Below are 20,524 nucleotides of genomic sequence, written 5' to 3' on the forward strand. Positions count from 1 at the left end.
TGATAAGATGTGTTTTTTTTCTCAGTAGGATGATTTTTTTTCATAAGTCTTGTGTACTGCTGTGTACACAAGTTGGATTATAGCCCCTCCTATATATGCTTCTGTATATATAAAAAGTTTTAGGCAAATATTTTAGATTCTTACCCACCATGCAACACCATCAGAAAGGTGTCTGATGGTCATTTTGCAGCGTGAGAAAGTGAACCTGAACTACACAGAGCCCTTATCTCAGCATCATGGAGTCACTCTGGGTTTGTACTAAGAGACAGAAGATTTAGTTTTTTCTGTGGGAAATCAAAAAAATATTTATTTATTCTCTACTTTTTTACAACTGTAACCATGATCTAACCATAAAAAGTAAACATTTTATATTGTTGGCATTAGATTTGGCATAATCCAGTATGTAGTATAAAATTACTTTTATTATGCCCATAATATATATATATATATATATATATATATATATATATATATATATATATATATATATATATATATTCAGTTATGTTTTAGCTTTGAGGTTATAGTGATGGTGTTGTCCTGGGCTACATAATACTGAATGGTGTTTCTAATATCTGCGTGTCCACCTCCAGCTGTATTCTGTGTTTCACCATGGCAAGAGTTGTTGGTAGGCTCAGTCATTAAAATACCTAAAATATAAAATCAGGCATCATTAAAACAATATAGCTAACAGTCTAAAAAGCCTAATATATGTTCTGAAAGAGAATGAACAAAAGGAGGTATAAATGTAAATTATATTACACAATGATGAGATGCACGGAAGATGTAGTAGAGACATATTTTCCTCACACTACACATCTTATCAACAAGCTTCAGGGACTTTCTCTTTCACATACAGAGTGACAATGCTGAGAGGGGTCAAAGGAATCCATTATTCAGCTGTCAGGATATTTTTAGAAACACCCTGGTGACTTTGGAATTATTTATTAAGCGCCTAATAATTAAAACATGTACATTTGGTTGGGGAAAGCCGGCCAGAAATCTCAGAGAGATAGAAGGAGAGAAAGAGCAATAGAGAGAAAGAGCGAGAGAGAGAGAGAGAGAGAGAGAGACAGACAGAGAGAGAGAGGCAGGGATATCCCCCAGGGAAACTCTTCTCTCTCTCTCTCTCTTCCTCTGTACTTCTATATTTAACTCGACCACTGCAGCGTCAATTTAGCTCCTGCTGGAAACGCATGCACGTGGGCGGATTTATCTACATACGTACACTAGCACTACCATACAAATGAAGCTATACACATGCACATACACGAACACATGCACATGGCCATTATACATTTACTAGTGCAGCAAATAAAAAAAATAAAAAACACCACACTGGCTCCAGAGAAGAGAGAGAAAACGCTCTCATTAATAATGTAACTCTCACACCATCATATACACATTTACCCACTGTCTTACATGCTCACGTGAACAGACGCATGTGTGGCCCCACACACACACACACACACACACACACACATAAAGCAGGAGCATATCCTACGCATACACACCCAAACTCATTCAGTCACTGTGTTTCACTCTCTCCCTCCTGTCTCTCCCTCCTTCACAAAAACACACTCACTGTTACTTTCTGTTCCTCTCCTCGTTGCTACATTATGACATTAACACTACTTGTAAGAACAAAAATGAACAACAAGGAAAAGCACCACTTCTCTCTGTGCATGCATGTGGGGAAGAGTAAGGGAGCTACAAAAATACTGAGGGAGAAAAAAAAATGGGCTAACCTCACCAGAAAATTACTGCATTGGTCATTCATGCAGCAGTCAAACAGGGACATTATTTGCAAAGCCCACATCCTCTAATCCAATATCCTCTAAAGTTTAGACTTGCATCTATATTGGATGAACCGACATGTCATGATTTACATACAATGCTAATGGTTAGTGGCAATACAGTGTAGCAAGATTAAAAGGATGTGGAGGTTGGGGATTGGGGATGAGTGCAAAATCAGAAAATTCGAGTTTTTAAAACATTTGCATTTTTTCACTTATTAAAGACAGATTAAATTGCCATAAACTCATCTTGATGTATGCTCATTGCCAATACTGTACTCAGTAAGAGATGTGAAAACTGGGTCTAAGGCTATATTGTTATTGGTGTACACATGTGCAATATATCAGGTAAGCATACCTCCCAGAATCCAAACCTCAACCAAATTTTACTTGCTTAAGCAAGAATCCAGGGTGCAACATAAACACTTTAGCTCTGCAAGCATTTCTTCTTTGGAACTGCTCTTTGAGCATCTAGCATGTAGTGTGGCTATGTTAGCTCATAAGCTGACATATGGGTGTGAATATTAATGTAAATGTGCTCTGAATATGATAATTATTTCTGCTGTCTTTGTCCTTGTGTCATTCATGAACTGATTGTGGATTCCCAGGTAAAACTGCAGCTACTCTTCAGTTGGGCAGGAGGATGATCTACTTGAGTGGACACAAAATGGTGAGTAATGTTAAGTAATCATGAGGTAATGATGTGGCCCTAGTAACAGCTCAGTATGACGCATTTAGCAGGTGATTAAATCACTAACATTCAGGAAAGTGTTGATGTGCTGATTCCTATATATATATATATATATATATGTCATATATGTCAATACTTATCTTTTTCTACTATAATCCTTGATTCACATGATTCATACTTCAGAAACTGTTTAGTAGTGATTCATTAATTAGCAGTCAGGTCCTGATGTGTTCATTACCCACTCCATGATAACTTCTAAGGATCGTGAAGATTTTAACCAAACTGACCTGTGAAAGTGGAGGAAAAGCCCAGTATGGTAGAATACTGAACAATTCTGGTATCATGCAGTGTTGTATGATTTTAAAATGTTCTAGATTTTCTAAAATACCATTAATTGAAAAATAGAGAAGGTACATGGTTTACAAGGAATTATAAAACAGAACAAAATTACATTCATGACTTCTTTATCCAACAGTCCATTTGGGTATGTAAGTAACAGCTAACCAAACTGTCTAAAATACTCTTAGCCACTGGTCAACGCTGCCTTAAACCTGCACTGATCCATATTTTTTATAGTATTAATAGTTCTGCAATTGCCATGTACAACATGAAAAGTGTTGCTTGTACTGACAAACCCACACAGAATTACTACCAACAGTTCACCTAAGCTCTACAGACTCTTTCAGCTCCCTTTAGTTCATTGTTTAGATTTTCTGGCCCAAAAGTTTGCTTACACTACCTGCCTAGCATGTAGTGGAGCATTTAGCATCTAAAGAGCCAATGTACCCCAGAAGCAGGGGTGTGTCTAAAGGGGTGTCACATTCTTTTAGTGCAGGTTTAGCAAAGAGAAAAATGCAATATGTAATATATGTAATATGTATATGTCCATTGCCATTGCCATTCCATAGATGAGAGAGATGCTGTCAAAGGATTTTGTCAGGGGGTTCATGGGACAGCCTGTCAGCAGTGCAGAGATAGTCCTCTCTAAAGTTCTGGAGTGAGTCTCATCCTTCTAACCAATCACAAAAGGCCAAAGTCAGGGTTTGGAGCTGATGGCTGTCAGTCAACACATGATTTCACCTCTTGTCTACTACTCTTCACACACTGAGACTTAGTGTTAGTACTAGCTGCTGGACGACATCGCTATGGTTGACTCACACACTAGCAAGCCTCAGGGATACCTGCACTCCATCTCATTCTATCTCTTGACTTGTTTTTCATTCACATTCTCTATTCTTCCAACTTAGACACAATTTCCATTTTTTTTTCCTCTTCTCACTTTTACACTCATTTAAACACACGCACCCACATCAAGCCCAAACAGTCACTGACAGGCCATCTCTCCCAGGACAGCTCATCCCCTGTGCCACGGCCCATGTCCTGCTTAGTTCTGTTTAATATTGCAACAGACAGGGTCAGACGTGAAGGAGGGATGGAGGCATGAGCTGATGGAAGGAAAAGGAGGGAGAGAGGGAGTCATCAAGCTGAAATGCTAATGGCTACTGAGCTTCTGTGTATCATTCTGCTGGAGGTGAAGAGAATGATAAGAACTGGAGAGAGATAGGAGAGGAGGGGGGAGAAGAAACACAGTAGTGGAAGATGGGTAAGGAGGAAAAGGAAGCAACGTAAAGAAACAAAACGACCCTTTCAGCCTCTTGTAGGAAGGTGAAAACTCAAACCCTGCCTGGATTTCCTCAGAGGTCCTCTCACTAAAATCATCTATGTTCACAAAAGGTGAATTAAAACTAAATCTCCACCAGTTTTCCCAGGAGCATTTCCTACTGAATGAATCTAAATCCAAGCAAAGGTGCAAACAGCTGAAGCTCCTCACAGACCTGTGGTGCTTTTGGGAAATCTAGCCCCTCCTCTCATTCTTTTTATGAGGGAAAATGCTGCTTAGTGTAAAATGACCCCATTATTCACTTTCCCATTGAAGTGTGACATAACTGGGGGACAAAAGGAGGAAAGTCGCCTATTAGCAGGCAGCTGTTGATTCGCTAATGGCCCTAACCTAACCCACTTTTAGCTGTTTTTGTTTTGTACCTTACCCTGCTGACCTCTTTATTGTCTCTAAGTTTCCTAAATCATTATTTAACAATCATTAATCAGCTTGTAAACCCACTTATGGTAAACTGATGCTGCTCAATGGTTCATGTTCAAGTTCAGTTTTGTCTTGCTCTCTTTGAGTTATCTGGCTTCACAAGGCCTAATGCTGGAGATAGATAGAATCAAAATAAATGTTATCAAGTGGAGAACTTAACATTATATGACATGAAACAGTGATAGCTACCAGGAAACTGCAACAGCAAAATGTAATTTTTAGAAAAGTGAAATATACAGTAAACAATTATACCACTACATCTTAGAGGTGATGTAGGAATAATATCCAAATATTAAAGTAATTGTGTTAGGAGGGAATCTCCTCACAGCCAATATGCAGAGGAGGAATGATGACAGTGACCAATATCAACATACATAGTACAGCTATTGTTTTAGGACAGACTTGAAAAAGGTGAACCTATCCTTTAACCCTCCTAATCTACCAAGGTGACAATTAAAAGTTAACCAGGAATACTGGAATATCTGAGTCAAGCCCAAAGACAACCAGATAACCATCCACTCTAATCTTGCTTCATGATACAGGCCCCTGCTTTAGCACTGCAGGATTGTTGTAATCAATTCCTCTTGGATTTCAAACAACAATGCAGGAGCAGTGCAGCATGCATGTAAAATCCTGAGGTATTTTTGCTGGTGGTTCCTTTTACAGACTACCGTATTTGTTGGCTTGGGTTTGCTTCCCTATTGTCCCACAGCTTTGCCAGTAGTTCTACAATCAGTGGTAAACCTTTATCCAGGTCAATACTGCTACATTTTGGCCTGTTGGTAAATACAATCACTGTTTATTGCCAGGAATTATGAGTGGCATCTTACAGTCCTTTTCAAGTGCATTAACGTTATTCACATTTGGTCAGTTCAGTATACAAAGAGGCCAGCTTTGGCCCATTTTCAGCTTATAGATGCCAAGACACACTGTGCTGCTCTGCTCTGCCAAGAGGCCTGCATCCCACTGTTTTGGCCTAGGTACCATTTTCCTCTCATCTTTTATTAAACCTTTACTAAACCAATAAATGGCATTAGATCACAGCAGTAATTAGTTTTCGGTGTGATCATTGCACACCCTAACTAGAAGAACCACTCACCCAGAGTGTGACATGAAGCTACACTTTTCACACAAAATTACTGTCCTGTGTGGATGTTCAGACTTTACTGTGGTTTGAGCTGAAATGAGGGTGAGTAGATAATGACAGAATTTTCATTGGGTGCACATTTCTGTTTTACTTTCCTGTTCCTGTAGCACACACTAGTTGACCACAGTGATCAGGAACCAAACTGCTCCCTAATTGACACTTTTGGTCCATTTGGCCTAAATCTAGGCCACCGCCAGTTCAAATTGGCCCTTACTGTATGTGCTGTGGTACACTCTGTCACTGTGCAGTGCCAGGAGACCCGCTGCTATACCCAGCAGGGCAGAGTGGATGATTAAACGATCATCTCCAAGGTGGTGAACACCATTAGGCTGTGTGCCAAGCCTATTAGACAACTTACCTCGACCACACATCATATGCATCCACTGGAAGGACAGTGAAACCTTCTTAAGTTTCACAAACTCTGACATGTACTCACAAATTGGAGGGACTTGTATACTAAGTTTAGAAATAAAAAGTATTGATAGATTTTTATTATAGTCAGCACTGAACTTGTGTGGCAGATCAAAAATATCTAACTCAAGAAGATATGCTAGTTCTTTACTCATGAAGAAGTAACATTGGTATTGTTAAAATCTACATCTCTGAGCCGACACAAAACCAGCTTATTTAAGACATATTGAGAATGAGATAAACTTACATAGTTGTGAGGCTAACAATGCAAGATGTTTTTTGTGACTCACCTTGACAGTAAGACTAAATTATATGTCATCAAAAGGCAACTAAACATCTAGAAAGTGAAGGAAATCGAAGTGTGATAATCTGATTTAAAATAAAATCAAATTTAAATAAAGACTATATGATCCATAGCTAAAATGAATTATGAATAAAATATCTGCCATGCAAGCATTCGCTTCCCTGCCGTGCAGACGCCAACCTCCAACCTTTGACCGTGATGGATGGTGGAAACATTGGGGTATTGATAGCTAAAAGGGGCTTGATGTGATTCAACAGAGTCATCACATTCACAGTGATTTTATGGATCAATGCAATATTCATCATCACGCATGGTTCATCCTTATTATCACAGTGTATATTTTTATCCTCATACTCATCAGTGGGGTTTGAAACAGTGAGTTGTTCTAAGTTTATACTCCTTTTTTCACCAGAGTTGCAGAGTAGCTAAGTACACCACAGATTTATCTTGTGACCCTTTAGAAGGACCTGACCCCTAGCTTGGAGAACCTCTTGACTAAACTATCTAACTGTGTATAGAATCGAGCAGCACATGTGCCACATGTGCAATGATGCATCAGTATTAACAGTTTGTTAATAATATTTAAGTCACAGGAGTCACATTCTGGAGAATGAGAACTTTTTAAATACCATTTGTTGATAATGCTTCTGTACTTATAATAGGATGGAGGTTCATATTCTTTGGTTTCCTTTGTCCTCTATGGAAGGAAACTAAACATATTTGGGTTTTGGACTGTGGGCAAGTCAGTTTAAAACTTTACCTTGGGCTCTGGGAGCTGGTGATGGACCAACAATTAGTTTGTTTGTTAATTTCTTAGTATGTTAGTTTCATCTCTATAGGAAAGCATAACATTTGAAGGTCTTGAAGGTCCAATCTAGTGATTACATGAAGCCTGAATTTAACTTGAATTATACAGTACATCATCCCCTTCTGTGCCATCCTGGTTGCTTTCAAAGTGCTAACTTTGAAAGCTAATTCCATATTGCTAATACAGTGTCAGCTCCAAAAGGGTTTTATTTTCAGCACCAGCACAAATCTAGACTGAACCATCAAAGGGACCATTTGTAAATGTTACAGACCTCTCTAATAGGTTTTAAATGCAGGACTTTTACTTGTAACTGAGACTCTTTACACTGCAGTATTAATACTTTTAGGATCTGAATAGTCTTTCCACCACCATTTTTCCAGTATTTTACTTGATTAATGGTTTGTAGGCCTGGTTCAATTCCTCTTAAGTCATGAAAATTTAGATAAAGAGTGTAAAATCTGTACCTCTGCTATTCTGTCTGATTCCTGCTGATTGTGGAGCACCAAACCCTTTCAACACACTCGGCAGAACAGAGGACAGAGTGGGCAGATGAGGATGAGGAAAAGAACAATACTGAAGGAAAAAAAAGTGCTGATCTCTCTCTCTCTCTCTCTCTCTCTCTCTCTCTCTCCCCCCCCTTTCTGTATCTCTCTTCCTCTCTCCCTCCCTCTCATTCAGTATGCTGACTGTTTCTGTACAGAAAACTGACTCCCACGCTATTCTGCCTGGCCTATTTATCACATTGATCAGCTTATAAAGGAGTCGGATATACACAGGAGGCTCGCTAGAAATGTGCGCATGTGAGAGATCATGATTTTTTGCACCTTCTGAGATACACTCCATGGTGCTCTCGCTACTCAAAGGTTAAATCTTGCTGACATGTTCATTTTACTCGCTTGGCTTTGTGACATGTAATCACCATAGATTAAACAATATTTTACCCTTTTCCTCTTACAGCAGTGTTGAATTTTTAAATATATGTGAATCACTCTCTTTATTCTGAAAGTAGAATAAAACTATTAAAACTACTGATCAATGAATTGATGACAGACAATAATCTGCAGCTACAGAGCTGATTCCAACTTTTCAAAAGTGAATGTGTGCTGGTTGTCTTTGTCCTCTGTGATAGTAAACTGAATATCTTTGGGTTTTCCCAGATGATTACTCTGGTAGTTGATAATATAAATTAATGCTAGTTTCACCCCACTGCAGGAGAACATAACATTTGAAATGGACATTTAGTAGTCAAATGAAGCCTGAATTTAGATTTATTTAATTTCTGATGCTATTAATTGCAAACCATCCCTATAATATCATACTTGATGCCACGGAAGTGTCTCCACGGTTTTAATACACCATCATCTCCAAAAGGGTCTTATCTTTGGTACCTGCACAAATCTACACAGACCCATTTAAGTGTCTGTGTGTAAATGGTACAGACCCCGTTTTCGTCAGTACTGAAGCCATTCGGTTGTCCGTGAGGGTAGCACGACTCAGTATGCCCTGCGTGTGTTGGGAGGCCACAATTTATTCCCAATCATTTCTACAAACTGTAATCAACCCACACGAGCAGGAGACAAAACACCACCTTCCTGAAAAACAGTAATCCAATCGACCTGGAATCATCCCTCAAAATAGCAATAGGCCTGATATAGGAGCTTGAGTCGCATGCAGAAGCTCATATTATGTCCGTTGCACCGTAGATCACACCGCACGTATACGATGAGCTGAAATGGATGAATGAATGACATTTGCATTTCATCAGCATAAAGCCGCTGCTTCCTTTACAAATGCAGTGGTGTATCATCAGAATGTAAATGGCAACATGGTTCGTTTCTGCTCTCAGTGCGTGGATAATGGCTAAAATGTATTGCTACTGTCTCCGAGCTGTTGTTGCAAAAATGGCTAAATCTGTACAACACTCCTAATTAGCTGTAACAAGACGTGGCCTATACACCCTTTACACTACAGCATATTGATTTCAGTGGACTAACAGACAATGAAACTGCTGCACACGCACACTTTCCACCTCATTTCTACCCAGGCCAGAAGCCACATGATATACCTATGATATTTCTATAGGCGCGCGAGCCAGTGGTATCTCAGTATACTGACCTCAGAAGTCCGTAATGATGTATGATGGTGTCACGACAATGCACGTGGGAATTTTCAAAAGCACAGTTTTACATGGACAGTGTGTCATCTTTTATCATTTTTCAGGCGTTTCAAAGTGTAATATCAAAACAGTTTATTGTCTTTTCCCACAGTGCATTCTATGTGCACAACAGAGACCACCATATTTTGGGGGGATTTAGGTGGCGAAGACGAAATGCTTGTGGCTGGCAATGCAGTTAAATGTAAAGGTGGATAAACTGTATGACTGATCAAAAACAGAATGCATTCATTAACATGTGATTTTCTGTTAAAGATCTATATGATTCTGTCCAACCTGCCTAGGTACTGCAAGCTGGCCATTCGGGCTATTCGTGCAAACAAACCCGAGGGGTCAGTTGAGTTTTGGGTGGGTTTTACCTAATTCCAGGGCCTTGTTCTTTACAACAATAAGGTTGGAAAGAAAAACATACATATATACATACACCCATATATACACACATATTCGGTGCTATACATGACATGTCATTTCAAGAGTGCCTACCACACAGCAGCTGCATCCAGGCGCAGGTTTTGTAAACGGTGGAGGTGTTGCAGAAGAAGAAGAGCGCCATGCAGGCGATGCAGCTGAGGATCAGCACCATGGACAGCAGCACGAACACCGAGGCCGCCTTGAAGGCTCCGGACGGGATAGAGCTGAAGTCGGAGAAGCTGCCCACGCAGGTGAGCTCCCGGCTGGGCGACGGCCCGGTGCCCACGCAGTAGTGGAAGAGGCCGAAGTAGCCGGCCTGCGGCGTGTTGACGCTGTCGCCGATCCAGTAGGGCTGGATGAACACCACCACGTTGACGATGGCGAAGCAGATGGTGAAGATGGCCCACAGCACCCCGATGGCCCGGGAGTTGCGCATATAATTGTCATGGTAGATCTTGGAGGCTTCTTGAGAAGGCAACATGTTTGATGGTTTTTCTTTTCCTCTCTCTCTCTTTCCTTATAGCTTTCTTTCCACCCCCGTCCTCCTCCCCTTTAGACTCTTATAAGAAATGTAAATGTAAATCTTAAAAAAAAAAAAAAAAAAAAAAAAAAAATCCCGGACAGCTCGACACCCCTCACTATCCAGATTTTGTTTTTTTTCCCCTTCTCTATGTCAAAGCTTTCCTGCGCCAATATTCTCCCCGCTTTGGCTGTTTCTTATGTGGCTGTTAAAGGCTATTAAATGGGCCTACATAAGCACACGATGAAAATGTAAGATGCAAATATGTATGTGATCTCGCAAGGCTAAACATTGTAAAAATGAATGGCGGGGAATGCTACATTGAAGCAATACAAAATCATAGCCTACCTATACCACTAATGAATAATTTACCAAGACCAGTGATTCAACATTGCTGTCTAAGGCTCGTTTCCGCGGGGCTACACCATGAATGATTAAAAACAATCCATCAAAATAGGATTTTCTTTATTTCACAGTCGTCGGTTGGAGGGGGTTAAAGCTGTTGTTCATCCTTCATCCATCAGTACAGAGCTATCTTCAGGATGTCCTTTATTATCATCCGTGAGTTGAGATGCGTTTTGTTGCCTGTAGCGCCAGCGGTGGACCCCGTTTTTACCTTCCGAGGCATCCGTGGGGTGCTCCCCTTCCTCTGCTCGCCTTCAGTGTCCACGCAGCATGTGGAAATCAAACACAATGAAATTAAAAAAGGAAAAAAAATAGAGAAAAGGTTTCAACACGAGCCCCCTGTCAAATTTCAACAGTCCTTTCTCGTAAATCCGACATTCCCCTCCGCCTCGACTCCATTATCATCATGGTTTTTCTCGTAGCCTTTATCCAGAATGTCTCCTCTCTTTCTCTCTCTCTCTCTCTCTCCCTCTCTCCCCCCCCTCTCTCTCTCTCTCTCCGTCCTCCTCCTCCCGTTTCTCTGCGCGCTCCCCGGAAGATGCTGATGTTGTACTGATGACAGCGATGGAGCGCGTTCACGTACGCGAGCACAGCAGCAGCAGCAGCAGCGACAGCGGAGGGGAAACTTGCATCAAAGCGCGTCTCCGCCTCTGTTCACGTTGAATTTGAAATTAGATCAACAGTTATTCCTTCACGTGTGGATGAACGATGAGCGTTTTCATGATGAGGACTTATCAAACAGACCAACATTAGTCCACTCGCCCCTGCTTAGTGAACGCTGAGACCCAGGGAAGCCAATGTGAGAAGATACTTCAATTTGAGATGGAAAGAGCAGATAGACAAACATGTACAGTGATCAGAATACTCCAGCCCTTTTATATTGCAATGATGAAAACTGAGGGACTCCTTTAAATTCTTCCCCAAAACTATGTGAAATTAATGTTTTCACTGACAAAATAATATTTTTCATATCATATCAATCATATCATTTTTTCGGTCCTATGTTTTGTAAGTAAAAACACACACACATTTGTAAAGAAACTTGTGTCCGTACAGTACTGTATATGTCAGATGAATGGAGAACTGTAGTAGTAGTCAGGTAAGGTAAAACTTATCACATGTGCTGAAGAGGTGAATAATGTTGACATCCAATGCCAGTTCCTAGCTGTACAGGTGCAGGACAAAAAAACAGCAACAGGAAAAGGAAAAGAAAAGGTTGTCCACACACTGGAACGCTGCACTATTAAAATGCTGGGAGATTGGAAATTTCAGAGGGCATACAGCCTCACTTTTTCCTTTTTAATTAATCACATGTAAAATAATGACTATAATAATAACCAGTTTATTTGTAATGGGTTTTTTTTTACATATAAAATGGTGTTCCATGTGTGATAAACGTTGTCCTCCATCATGACCAATGAAGATTTGTAAAATTGCAATTAAGTAACCAGGAGCAAGAGTCCTGAGAAATGTTAGCATCAGCATGCTAACAAGCTCATAATAAAAAGGTTAACGTGCTGATGTTAAAGCAACGCTACAGCAGAGTATGCGTTCACTCATGGTAACTACAGCACACTGGCACTTCTCATGGGAAATCATACCTGCTCAACCCAAGTTATAGTGCAAGAACAGGCATTCAGAGCGCAGAGAGGTCATGAGAAAGGCATCACTCTCCCTATTCCAAGTGCACCATCAGAATGATTTTAACGCTGTTATTTTAGTTTAAAATACTTGCTTAAAGCAGAACAACATTTGCCATTCCTGGCAACAGCCAATGCAGTGAAAACTGTGGTTTGCTCGTGGTGCCAGAGGAAAAGTCTAGGAATCACCAGTCATTTGGATTCATCCTCTGGGGAACATGACTGCTGCATAAAACAGTCGTTGGGATTTTTCTGTCTGGACCAAAGTGATGGACCAACTAACAAACCAACTGACACTAACATGCTGTTGACATGGAAAAAAACTCACTGTTCCTTTTAGCTTTGTTGATCATGCAGACTCTAATGATTATTACACAACAAGTAGTGGGTGACCACTACAGGATGTAAACAGGAAAAAGCATAAAATTACTGCTCAACAGCAGAGTGCATTACAGCGCTCACCTCCTGTGTGTTCTCTATTCAAGAGGTATGTTTTCTTCAGGGCTAGATGTTTCCTTAACTATTGAAGCTTTCATTTTCTGTCCATTAAAAGCTCTGTTACTCACTCTGGGGAGAAGCGCATCTGCCCTCAAGCTAGCATATTCATGGAAAACTAGGTCAAGACAGTGGTCTGTGAGCGAGTCTATGTTGTAGAGGTGGAACAGACAAAGACTGTTGCATCTGATGATCATTATATGACTCAAATTCAGTCTTCAAGCAGGTTATATGTGAGTTTGAACAAATAAACAAGCAGCAGTGGTCGAAGAGGAATAAAAGCACATTCCTTGATATTTCCACATGCTTGACAATTCACATAGAATCTGATTAATAATGCACTTGGTCCAGTCTTTCTGTCATATCTTCTGGCTACACTATATGCACAGAACATGCGTAGCACATCTGGATGCTGTCTAAACAAACATGTATTTTTGCCCTCTGCCTCCACAGCACTCAGACTATCTTTCTTCATCCTGAGGCCTCCTGTCATCTGTAGGCAGCAGCAGGGGTGTTGACAAGCTGCGTATCTGTGTGTGTGTGTGTGTGTTCTGTGTATGTGCATTTCGTATGTGCACATGAGTGAGCGTGTGGGGATTTATGTGTGCCAGTGTCATGTGTGAGTGTGTACGTGTGTGTGCTAAAATTGGCAGAGTGAGAGCAGAAGGTGCAGTGTAGCTGCTGAAGTGAGGACATGTCAGTGGAAGAAAATAGACTTGTATACAGCGAGGGTACGCCTCTTGAGGAATGAGGTGTTTTGAGAGAGAAAGAGAGAGGGAGAGAAAGGGAAACAGAGGGTTTGAGAATTTTGTGTGTGAATGTCTGCATGCATGTGTGTATGTGTTTAAAATAGCCAGAGGCAGGCGGTGCTGATTTCAGGATGTGATGTCAGTCTCACGCAGCTGTGAAACACCCCAAGAGAGTTAGAAGTGTTAATGTGTATGTGTCTTCATGGTCTTCATGTATGACATCTATTTGTCCCTTATTATCAATATGTTAATTAGATTATACATTATACATTATATTATACATTTAGATTTTGCAGCATGTGTGTTTAACACAGTATTTCCAGTCCTGTTTCCATCTCAGCTCACAGTTGTTCACATGATCTTGTCCAAGGTTGCCATCTGTTGGGATAAGAGTAAACTGCAAGTGGGGGGTGTAATTTCCCCCTAGTTGTTTCCCAGTAGTGTTCCATCTTAGAAAATAAGAGCCTACACGCTCTAAAATTTCAGTCAGTGCACACAGTTGTGGTCAAGGATAAGGCTGGCAATATGTACATGTGTCATACAATTTCTTAAATCAGCTGGCCAGTGTAGTTTTTAGCAAACATTACAACAGGAGTAAATAGAGAAATTTACTGGGGACTATTTTCAGCCCCTAGTCAGTATTTAGAGCACCAGAGCAGTGTAAGTGGGACTGAGTCAAAATACACTACACTGCCCAGGTTCATTGTAATGAGGGAATATGTCATGTTCAACAGCAAAGCTCACTGATGCATATTTTTAAAATATAGTTTCAGAACAATGATACAGCTCTATGGCACCACAGAATATGATATATCAGACTAGCTACATAGACAATACTTGTTAGGAACGTTGATTCACTCATGGTTTTAATTTTCCATGCATTTTGTTGGCAATAAGAAAAACATAAAATATCACCACAGCACTGAAAAATAAATCTATTTTTAAATTTAAGGAACTTGGCAAATCTACTTGTCTGTGAACCATGTTATAAAACTTCCCTGACTACAAAATAAAAAATGAAACAAACAAAACAATATAGAATCAACATGGATAGATAGTGCTTTTCTATTAACCACTGCTTCACATTACAGGTCACATTCACCCTTTGCACAACACTTGTTCTACAAAAAAGAGCTATCTAACACATACACTCACACACCAGTGACACATCTGTGGAAATTTTGGGATTCACTATATTGCCCAGGGATACTTCAGCACACAGCCTAGAGGAGCTAGGGATCAAACCACCAATCTTCTGATTGTTGGGTGACTCCTCCTGAGCCACAGCCGCCCCACACAGCTCTTCATGAAAATCAGCTTAGTGTACACTGATTGATTTTGTTGCTGCTTGCTTCCGCTTGATTTTGCCATGATGAAAAACAAAACCTCAGATCAAATAGTGGTTTTTATGAGCTTCCTGAATGTGTGCACCATCATCTATTCCACATTCCATTCAGTCATCACATTAACTTTATTTTGTAAGACCTGTGGAAATGGCCAAGGGTGGATATAACCTTTAGAGAGCATTGGGGCAAAACTGGTTGTTGGCCCCCTAGTGACTGCCCATCCCCACCTCACACTTCTCTTTATTGTGTCTTTGACCTGTTACCTCCAGTTCTCATTAAGCGCAGTGCACACAGCTAATTTAAAGGCTACTTTACTGCCTTCATTTATTCCACCAAATTAAGCTGGTACAAAGCCTGGCTAGCTCAGTCAGTAGAGCATGAGACTCTTAGTCTCAGGGTTGTGGGTTTAAGCCTCATGTTGGGCACAGATCCTTTAAATTGCACTTATCAAAGTATGTTAACAGCCTAGAGGGGTGTAGAGCAGCTTTGATCAGCATGTTTGATATTTATCACAGTCAATAATGTATATCTAACTATCTATCACTGAAATGAAAATGGAAAAATATGTAAATAGAAACAAGAGATTAATATAAAAGGTATAGACAAACACATCTTTTTTAAAACTATCAAATGATGTAAAATGAAAATTTAATGACAATGCCATAGGAACAAATAACTCCCCATCAACATGCAATGCTGCACATCACTGTTGTCTGGGCAATGACAGATTTACACAGCTGAGACAATGGAATAAGAAGATGTCAGTAAACACATGTGTAAATGTGTGTATGAATGTGACATAAATCAACAATTTGATTTTACTGAAGTGAAAGTGATTGTCCCCAGTCTTTGCAGGACTGTTAATGTGTTTTCATTTATTTGTGTTAGTGTTTGGTCTTATCATGGTTCATCACTTCTTGTTCATGTAGATCTTCAATGGTCATGACAAAGGTAGAGTCTAAATGATAAGTTAGTCAACAGAAACATGTAGTCTGTGGTGACTCCTACTGATAATTCCCCAATCATTATGTTTTACCTCTTAAACCTCTGCAGATAGGAAAGAAGCAAGTTCTTCTCATTACAATAGTAACTTGAAAAGCAGAGACATGTGAGTTAAAAAAACTTCATTTTAGATTTTCATTTTTTGAGACTGAACAATACTACACATGCTCACTGCTCTGATTGAGTATAAATGATTGCTTTGCTATATTTATGCTTTAAGCCTCATAAATACTGTGAATGCATCTACAAGTTATTCCCCCTATCTCTTCAAGAACATAGCAATTAATTTAAAAAGTCAAATATAAGATACTCCAATATGAGAAGATGCACATGAATATGAATATGTATGGTGTATTTTAAATTCCTGTACAAAATAGTTGAGCTGCAATGCTATGAATTGAACACTAGATGAGAGCATTTCATCAAACCTGTTCTGGAACAGACTACTCCTTATTTCAGTGGATCTTTTCTACTTTTTTTTACTATGACATTATGTTATTTTTACAGCTCGGTCCTTGAAAACAAAAGGAAAAACCTTGACATTTGAAAATCCAGCTCCAAAGAACATTTTCCAATAAACACTACATAACTTTGTGACAGAGATTTGTTGTGTGGGTGTTTTGATTCCTGCTTCATGTTTTCATTGAGGAGCAGTGACATGTAAAGTAAATTGTGTTGTAAGATCATAAGAATTCACATCACACCCTGACCTGTGACCCTGAAACAGTAAGCGAGAATCAGTCATGAGTACATTACCTCCTTTGTGGCTGGACTGAGATGGTTATCTCTCAGCTTCATTATTTCTCTTTCTCTGCTTCAGATGGTTTAATGAACCTCCAGTGTTGTGATCTGTTGTTCCAGTTGTCTCTTCTGCAGAGTGTTGCTCCAGTTCATCACAGGCTGCATGTTGGCAGCGCTTGTGCTGAGTTTGGGGCATTCGGACACAAGCCGTGCAAATCAAATATGCTGTCACATCATCAAAGGCATATCAAACTGTGATTTGAGCTGAGAATTGGAAATGGTCATACTCTGCAAGGCTACATACACACAGAAACACACCACAAAAGCAGAGGCCAGTTCATTCATCTACTCTTTCATAAAAAAAACATTTTTGAAATAAGGAGCACTGCGATGGTTCATTTGAGGGATTCCTTTCATGTTTCCTAGATATGCACTTTCATTGCTCTTCATGTTTTACAGCTATATAGATCACCTCTTCAGCTCTTTTCTACACTGAGTCATACAGTCATATAGTTTGTTTTATTGCTTGCCTTGCTATAATCAGCGTGTGCTTGTGTGTACCTGTGGGTGTACATGTAATTTTGAACCATGAAGCATATCATTTACCACACTCAGACTGTCATCATATCCTAATCAGAGAGAGTTGTGAATGCAGCAGGAATGAGACAAGCTGTTATTTACAGGAGTCCTATATGCAGGTCTATATATACACAAGAATTTCCCTCACGGGATCAATAAAGTACATCTATCTATCTATCTATCTATCTATCTATCTATCTATCTATCTATCTATCTAGTCTGAATGATCATATCATTGCACAAAACCATGTGTGAAGCACATGAAATCCACTATAACAAAAATAACAAAATATGAACATTTTTACTAGCAACATTAAAGGAATATGTTAACTTTGCAGAATACTCTTTTTGGCTGTACCACACTGACTGTTTGTTAACAAGGTCCTAATGGGCTGCATTTCACAGTTTCATGTTTGTCCCATTGCCTGACAACAGAAACAGACAAACATATAAATGAGAACAGCTTTATTGGGAAATCAGCTGTATTAAAATACAATTGAAAGTAGTTGTTTATAGCATTTCCACAACACATATTGCGCATTGACATGGTTCAGCTATATACTAGGTCTTGACCTAGTTACAGTGATGGACATCTTTTCCCACAGGAAAGCTGATATTTAATTGATATTGGTATTAGTATAAGTAATATTACTTGAATGATGGATATTAGATTGTCTGAGGTAGAAGATACTAATAACATGGTACATAATAAGTTTCATGAATTTGCTTTGTTAGATCTTGCAGGCATTACAATTTATCCTTCTATTATTGAGTGATATGTGACACTAACCGCAAACAGTAAAGGCATGCACTGAAAACAGATGACCAAATGAAGCATGTATTGTGGCAGCCCATGTGCATGTGTGACATGAACTTCAGGCTGTTAGTTTGTGTTGACATAAGACAAGGTAGAGTGATGCTACACAACATGTCAGACAAGACTGAGTCTACAGCATACTAGCAACTCTGTTCTTAGAAATTCTGTTTATATTTACTGCAACAGCAAGTACATTTGTGGAACGTTCTGAAGGAACATTAGATTATTATGAGATGTTGTTGATTTATCTGTTCTTGCAGTATCAACTTGCAGTGACTTCAGCATTACTTAACTTTTATGTTATGTTAGCACACACAGTACTTATTAAGTATTAGCAAAATAGTCAGAAAAAAAAGTAAAGACAAAAAAGCACTATTAATTAAGAATGTTAAATAAAAGCGGCTGAATGAAATGAATGAAGGAATTGTACGCACCATGCTCCAAAACCAATCGATCTACCTCACTGGATGGGGAAAACAAAAATCTCAAGCAAACCTGTCATCATTGTTTTTCTCAATGAATGATATTTTTGCTTTTGCTAGACTAATAAATAAGATCCAAACTATTTTTCATTATCCATACTCATTATTTAGGAGGAGCACAGTGACCTCAGATGGGTCAGCCAAACCAATGAGGAATGCAAAAAGAAGCAGGCAGAAAGACCAAAAATACCTGTTTACATTAATGCTGGGGGCTTTCACTGTTTGTCAGACACCTGCTGTGCTCTGCAGTGAAATGGAAACTAAACAGGATTTCTCCTCTTTGGATAATTAGCCACCACTCAACACACATACACACTAACACACACTCCAAGCCTCTGTCCACTTAATCATCCGATCACACATACTCTTATAGATCATCCAGAGACTGGAGAGTGGAAATTGGGTAAATAACTAGACTTTCTCTTCGTCTCTCACTCCCCTCTTTCATTTAGTTCTTTTTTGTCTGTCTCACATTTTCTTCATCTAGCTCCCATTCTCCCTCTATCCGCCTCTGCTTCCATTTCAGCCTCACTCCCAATTTCTCTTGCTACCCGTGAAAAATTTCAATTTCTGCCTGATCAGCTGCAAAATTGAGTGGATCTGCGGGCATGCACACACTCACCCATAGCTAGTAGTAACATCTATTTGTCATTACTGTTGTGTGACAAGGCCAAAGGAGGACTGATGCAGTCACACTCACTGTCCATTACCTCTGAACCAATCCATAGATGGGTCTATTTTGGACACATAATGATTCAACGTGTATGTTTTACAGGAGATCGAGCTGCCATGGTCTCTTTGGTGTGTTCCCCTCAAAGCCTTATGTTGCACCCCTTCATCACCTTTTAATCTCTGACTAAACATAAACATGTCCTTTGTTTTTACCACTTATCCTCTTGTCCTTGCCACACATTTACCCACTCCTCTTTACTTTTGTCTGATTCTCAAAGACCTTTGTAGCTTGTTTTCCAAAAATACAGTATATCAAAACACATCTATTTTTTGCACAAGCTTAGAAATGTAATTCGGGTGACGAGGTCTCAGTGGGAGGCTTTAAAGAGTGTGTCATGATGCTCTCAGGAGAGCTGATTTATAGAAAATTACCGAGTAGTCCTTCCAGATTTAGAAGCGCAGACATCTCATTAGGAGATGACAGCTTGTTCCTTCTGTTGGGCTAATTTACCATGGGTGTGCCAGCCTGACTGTTTGATTACCTGCTCCAGTGAATATGTGCAGTATATGATGTAACTGTCCCTCTCGCTTTGACAAGGTGAGCAATAAGTACAGTAGAGGGTTGAATGTTCGAGAGGAGAAGAGGGGAAGTGTAAATTAAGATGGGATGGTGTTTCCTGCTCAGGGTTTCCACAGGTGAATTTGCTGCTGACAGATTGTTACTGGGGCTCAATTCACCCCCCTGACTACCATCGGCTGCTTTTTATTTATTCCATATGTACTTCCAAATTCCCATTAGGTACAGTGCAGAGTCCAGATAACACTCTACATGGCAGCATCATTGCATGTCCAGAGGCCAATCACTATACCTAAGCTGGAAAAATATTGGCATTCAAAGTTAATTGTGAGGTGCAAACTCACCAGATGCCCACATATTCAAAGTCATCAGATATGAAGAACATTTTATGAAGAAAATAAAAAATGTAGTACTACCAGCCAATCAGTGTAGTGCATCACATAATGCAACTTTTGTGTTAATGAACCCCAAAAATCCAGTAAAAGTTGGTGTGCAGCTCTGGAAACCAAATGACCTTTTCTGAAAGTGAAAGAAAATGTCACTCAAAGTGCATCATGGACACAGAGTAGTCATACCAATTTGTCACGGAAATAGAAAAGCATCACGTCTTTAGGGAAATTTCCTGAGGGAATGTAAAATAATTAATAGAAATATTAA

General features: G+C 39.6%; 1 protein-coding gene across 1 annotated transcript in view; it reads right to left on the reverse strand.

Annotated features, from left to right (window-relative positions):
* The window catches only part of lhfpl4a (LHFPL tetraspan subfamily member 4a), a 30,276-nt gene extending 19,000 nt beyond the window's left edge, over positions 1–11,276 (reverse strand). The window contains exon 1 of the mRNA XM_018675329.1: positions 9,915–11,276. Within this exon, the coding sequence (XP_018530845.1) occupies positions 9,915–10,323 (409 nt within the window). The 5' untranslated portion in view covers positions 10,324–11,276. The remainder of the gene's footprint in view (positions 1–9,914) is intronic.
* Positions 11,277–20,524: the final 9,248 nt, after the last annotated feature.

This window comes from Lates calcarifer, linkage group LG6 (assembly GCF_001640805.2).
Source record: "Lates calcarifer isolate ASB-BC8 linkage group LG6, TLL_Latcal_v3, whole genome shotgun sequence".
NCBI classification, from domain to species: Eukaryota; Metazoa; Chordata; class Actinopteri; family Centropomidae; genus Lates; species Lates calcarifer.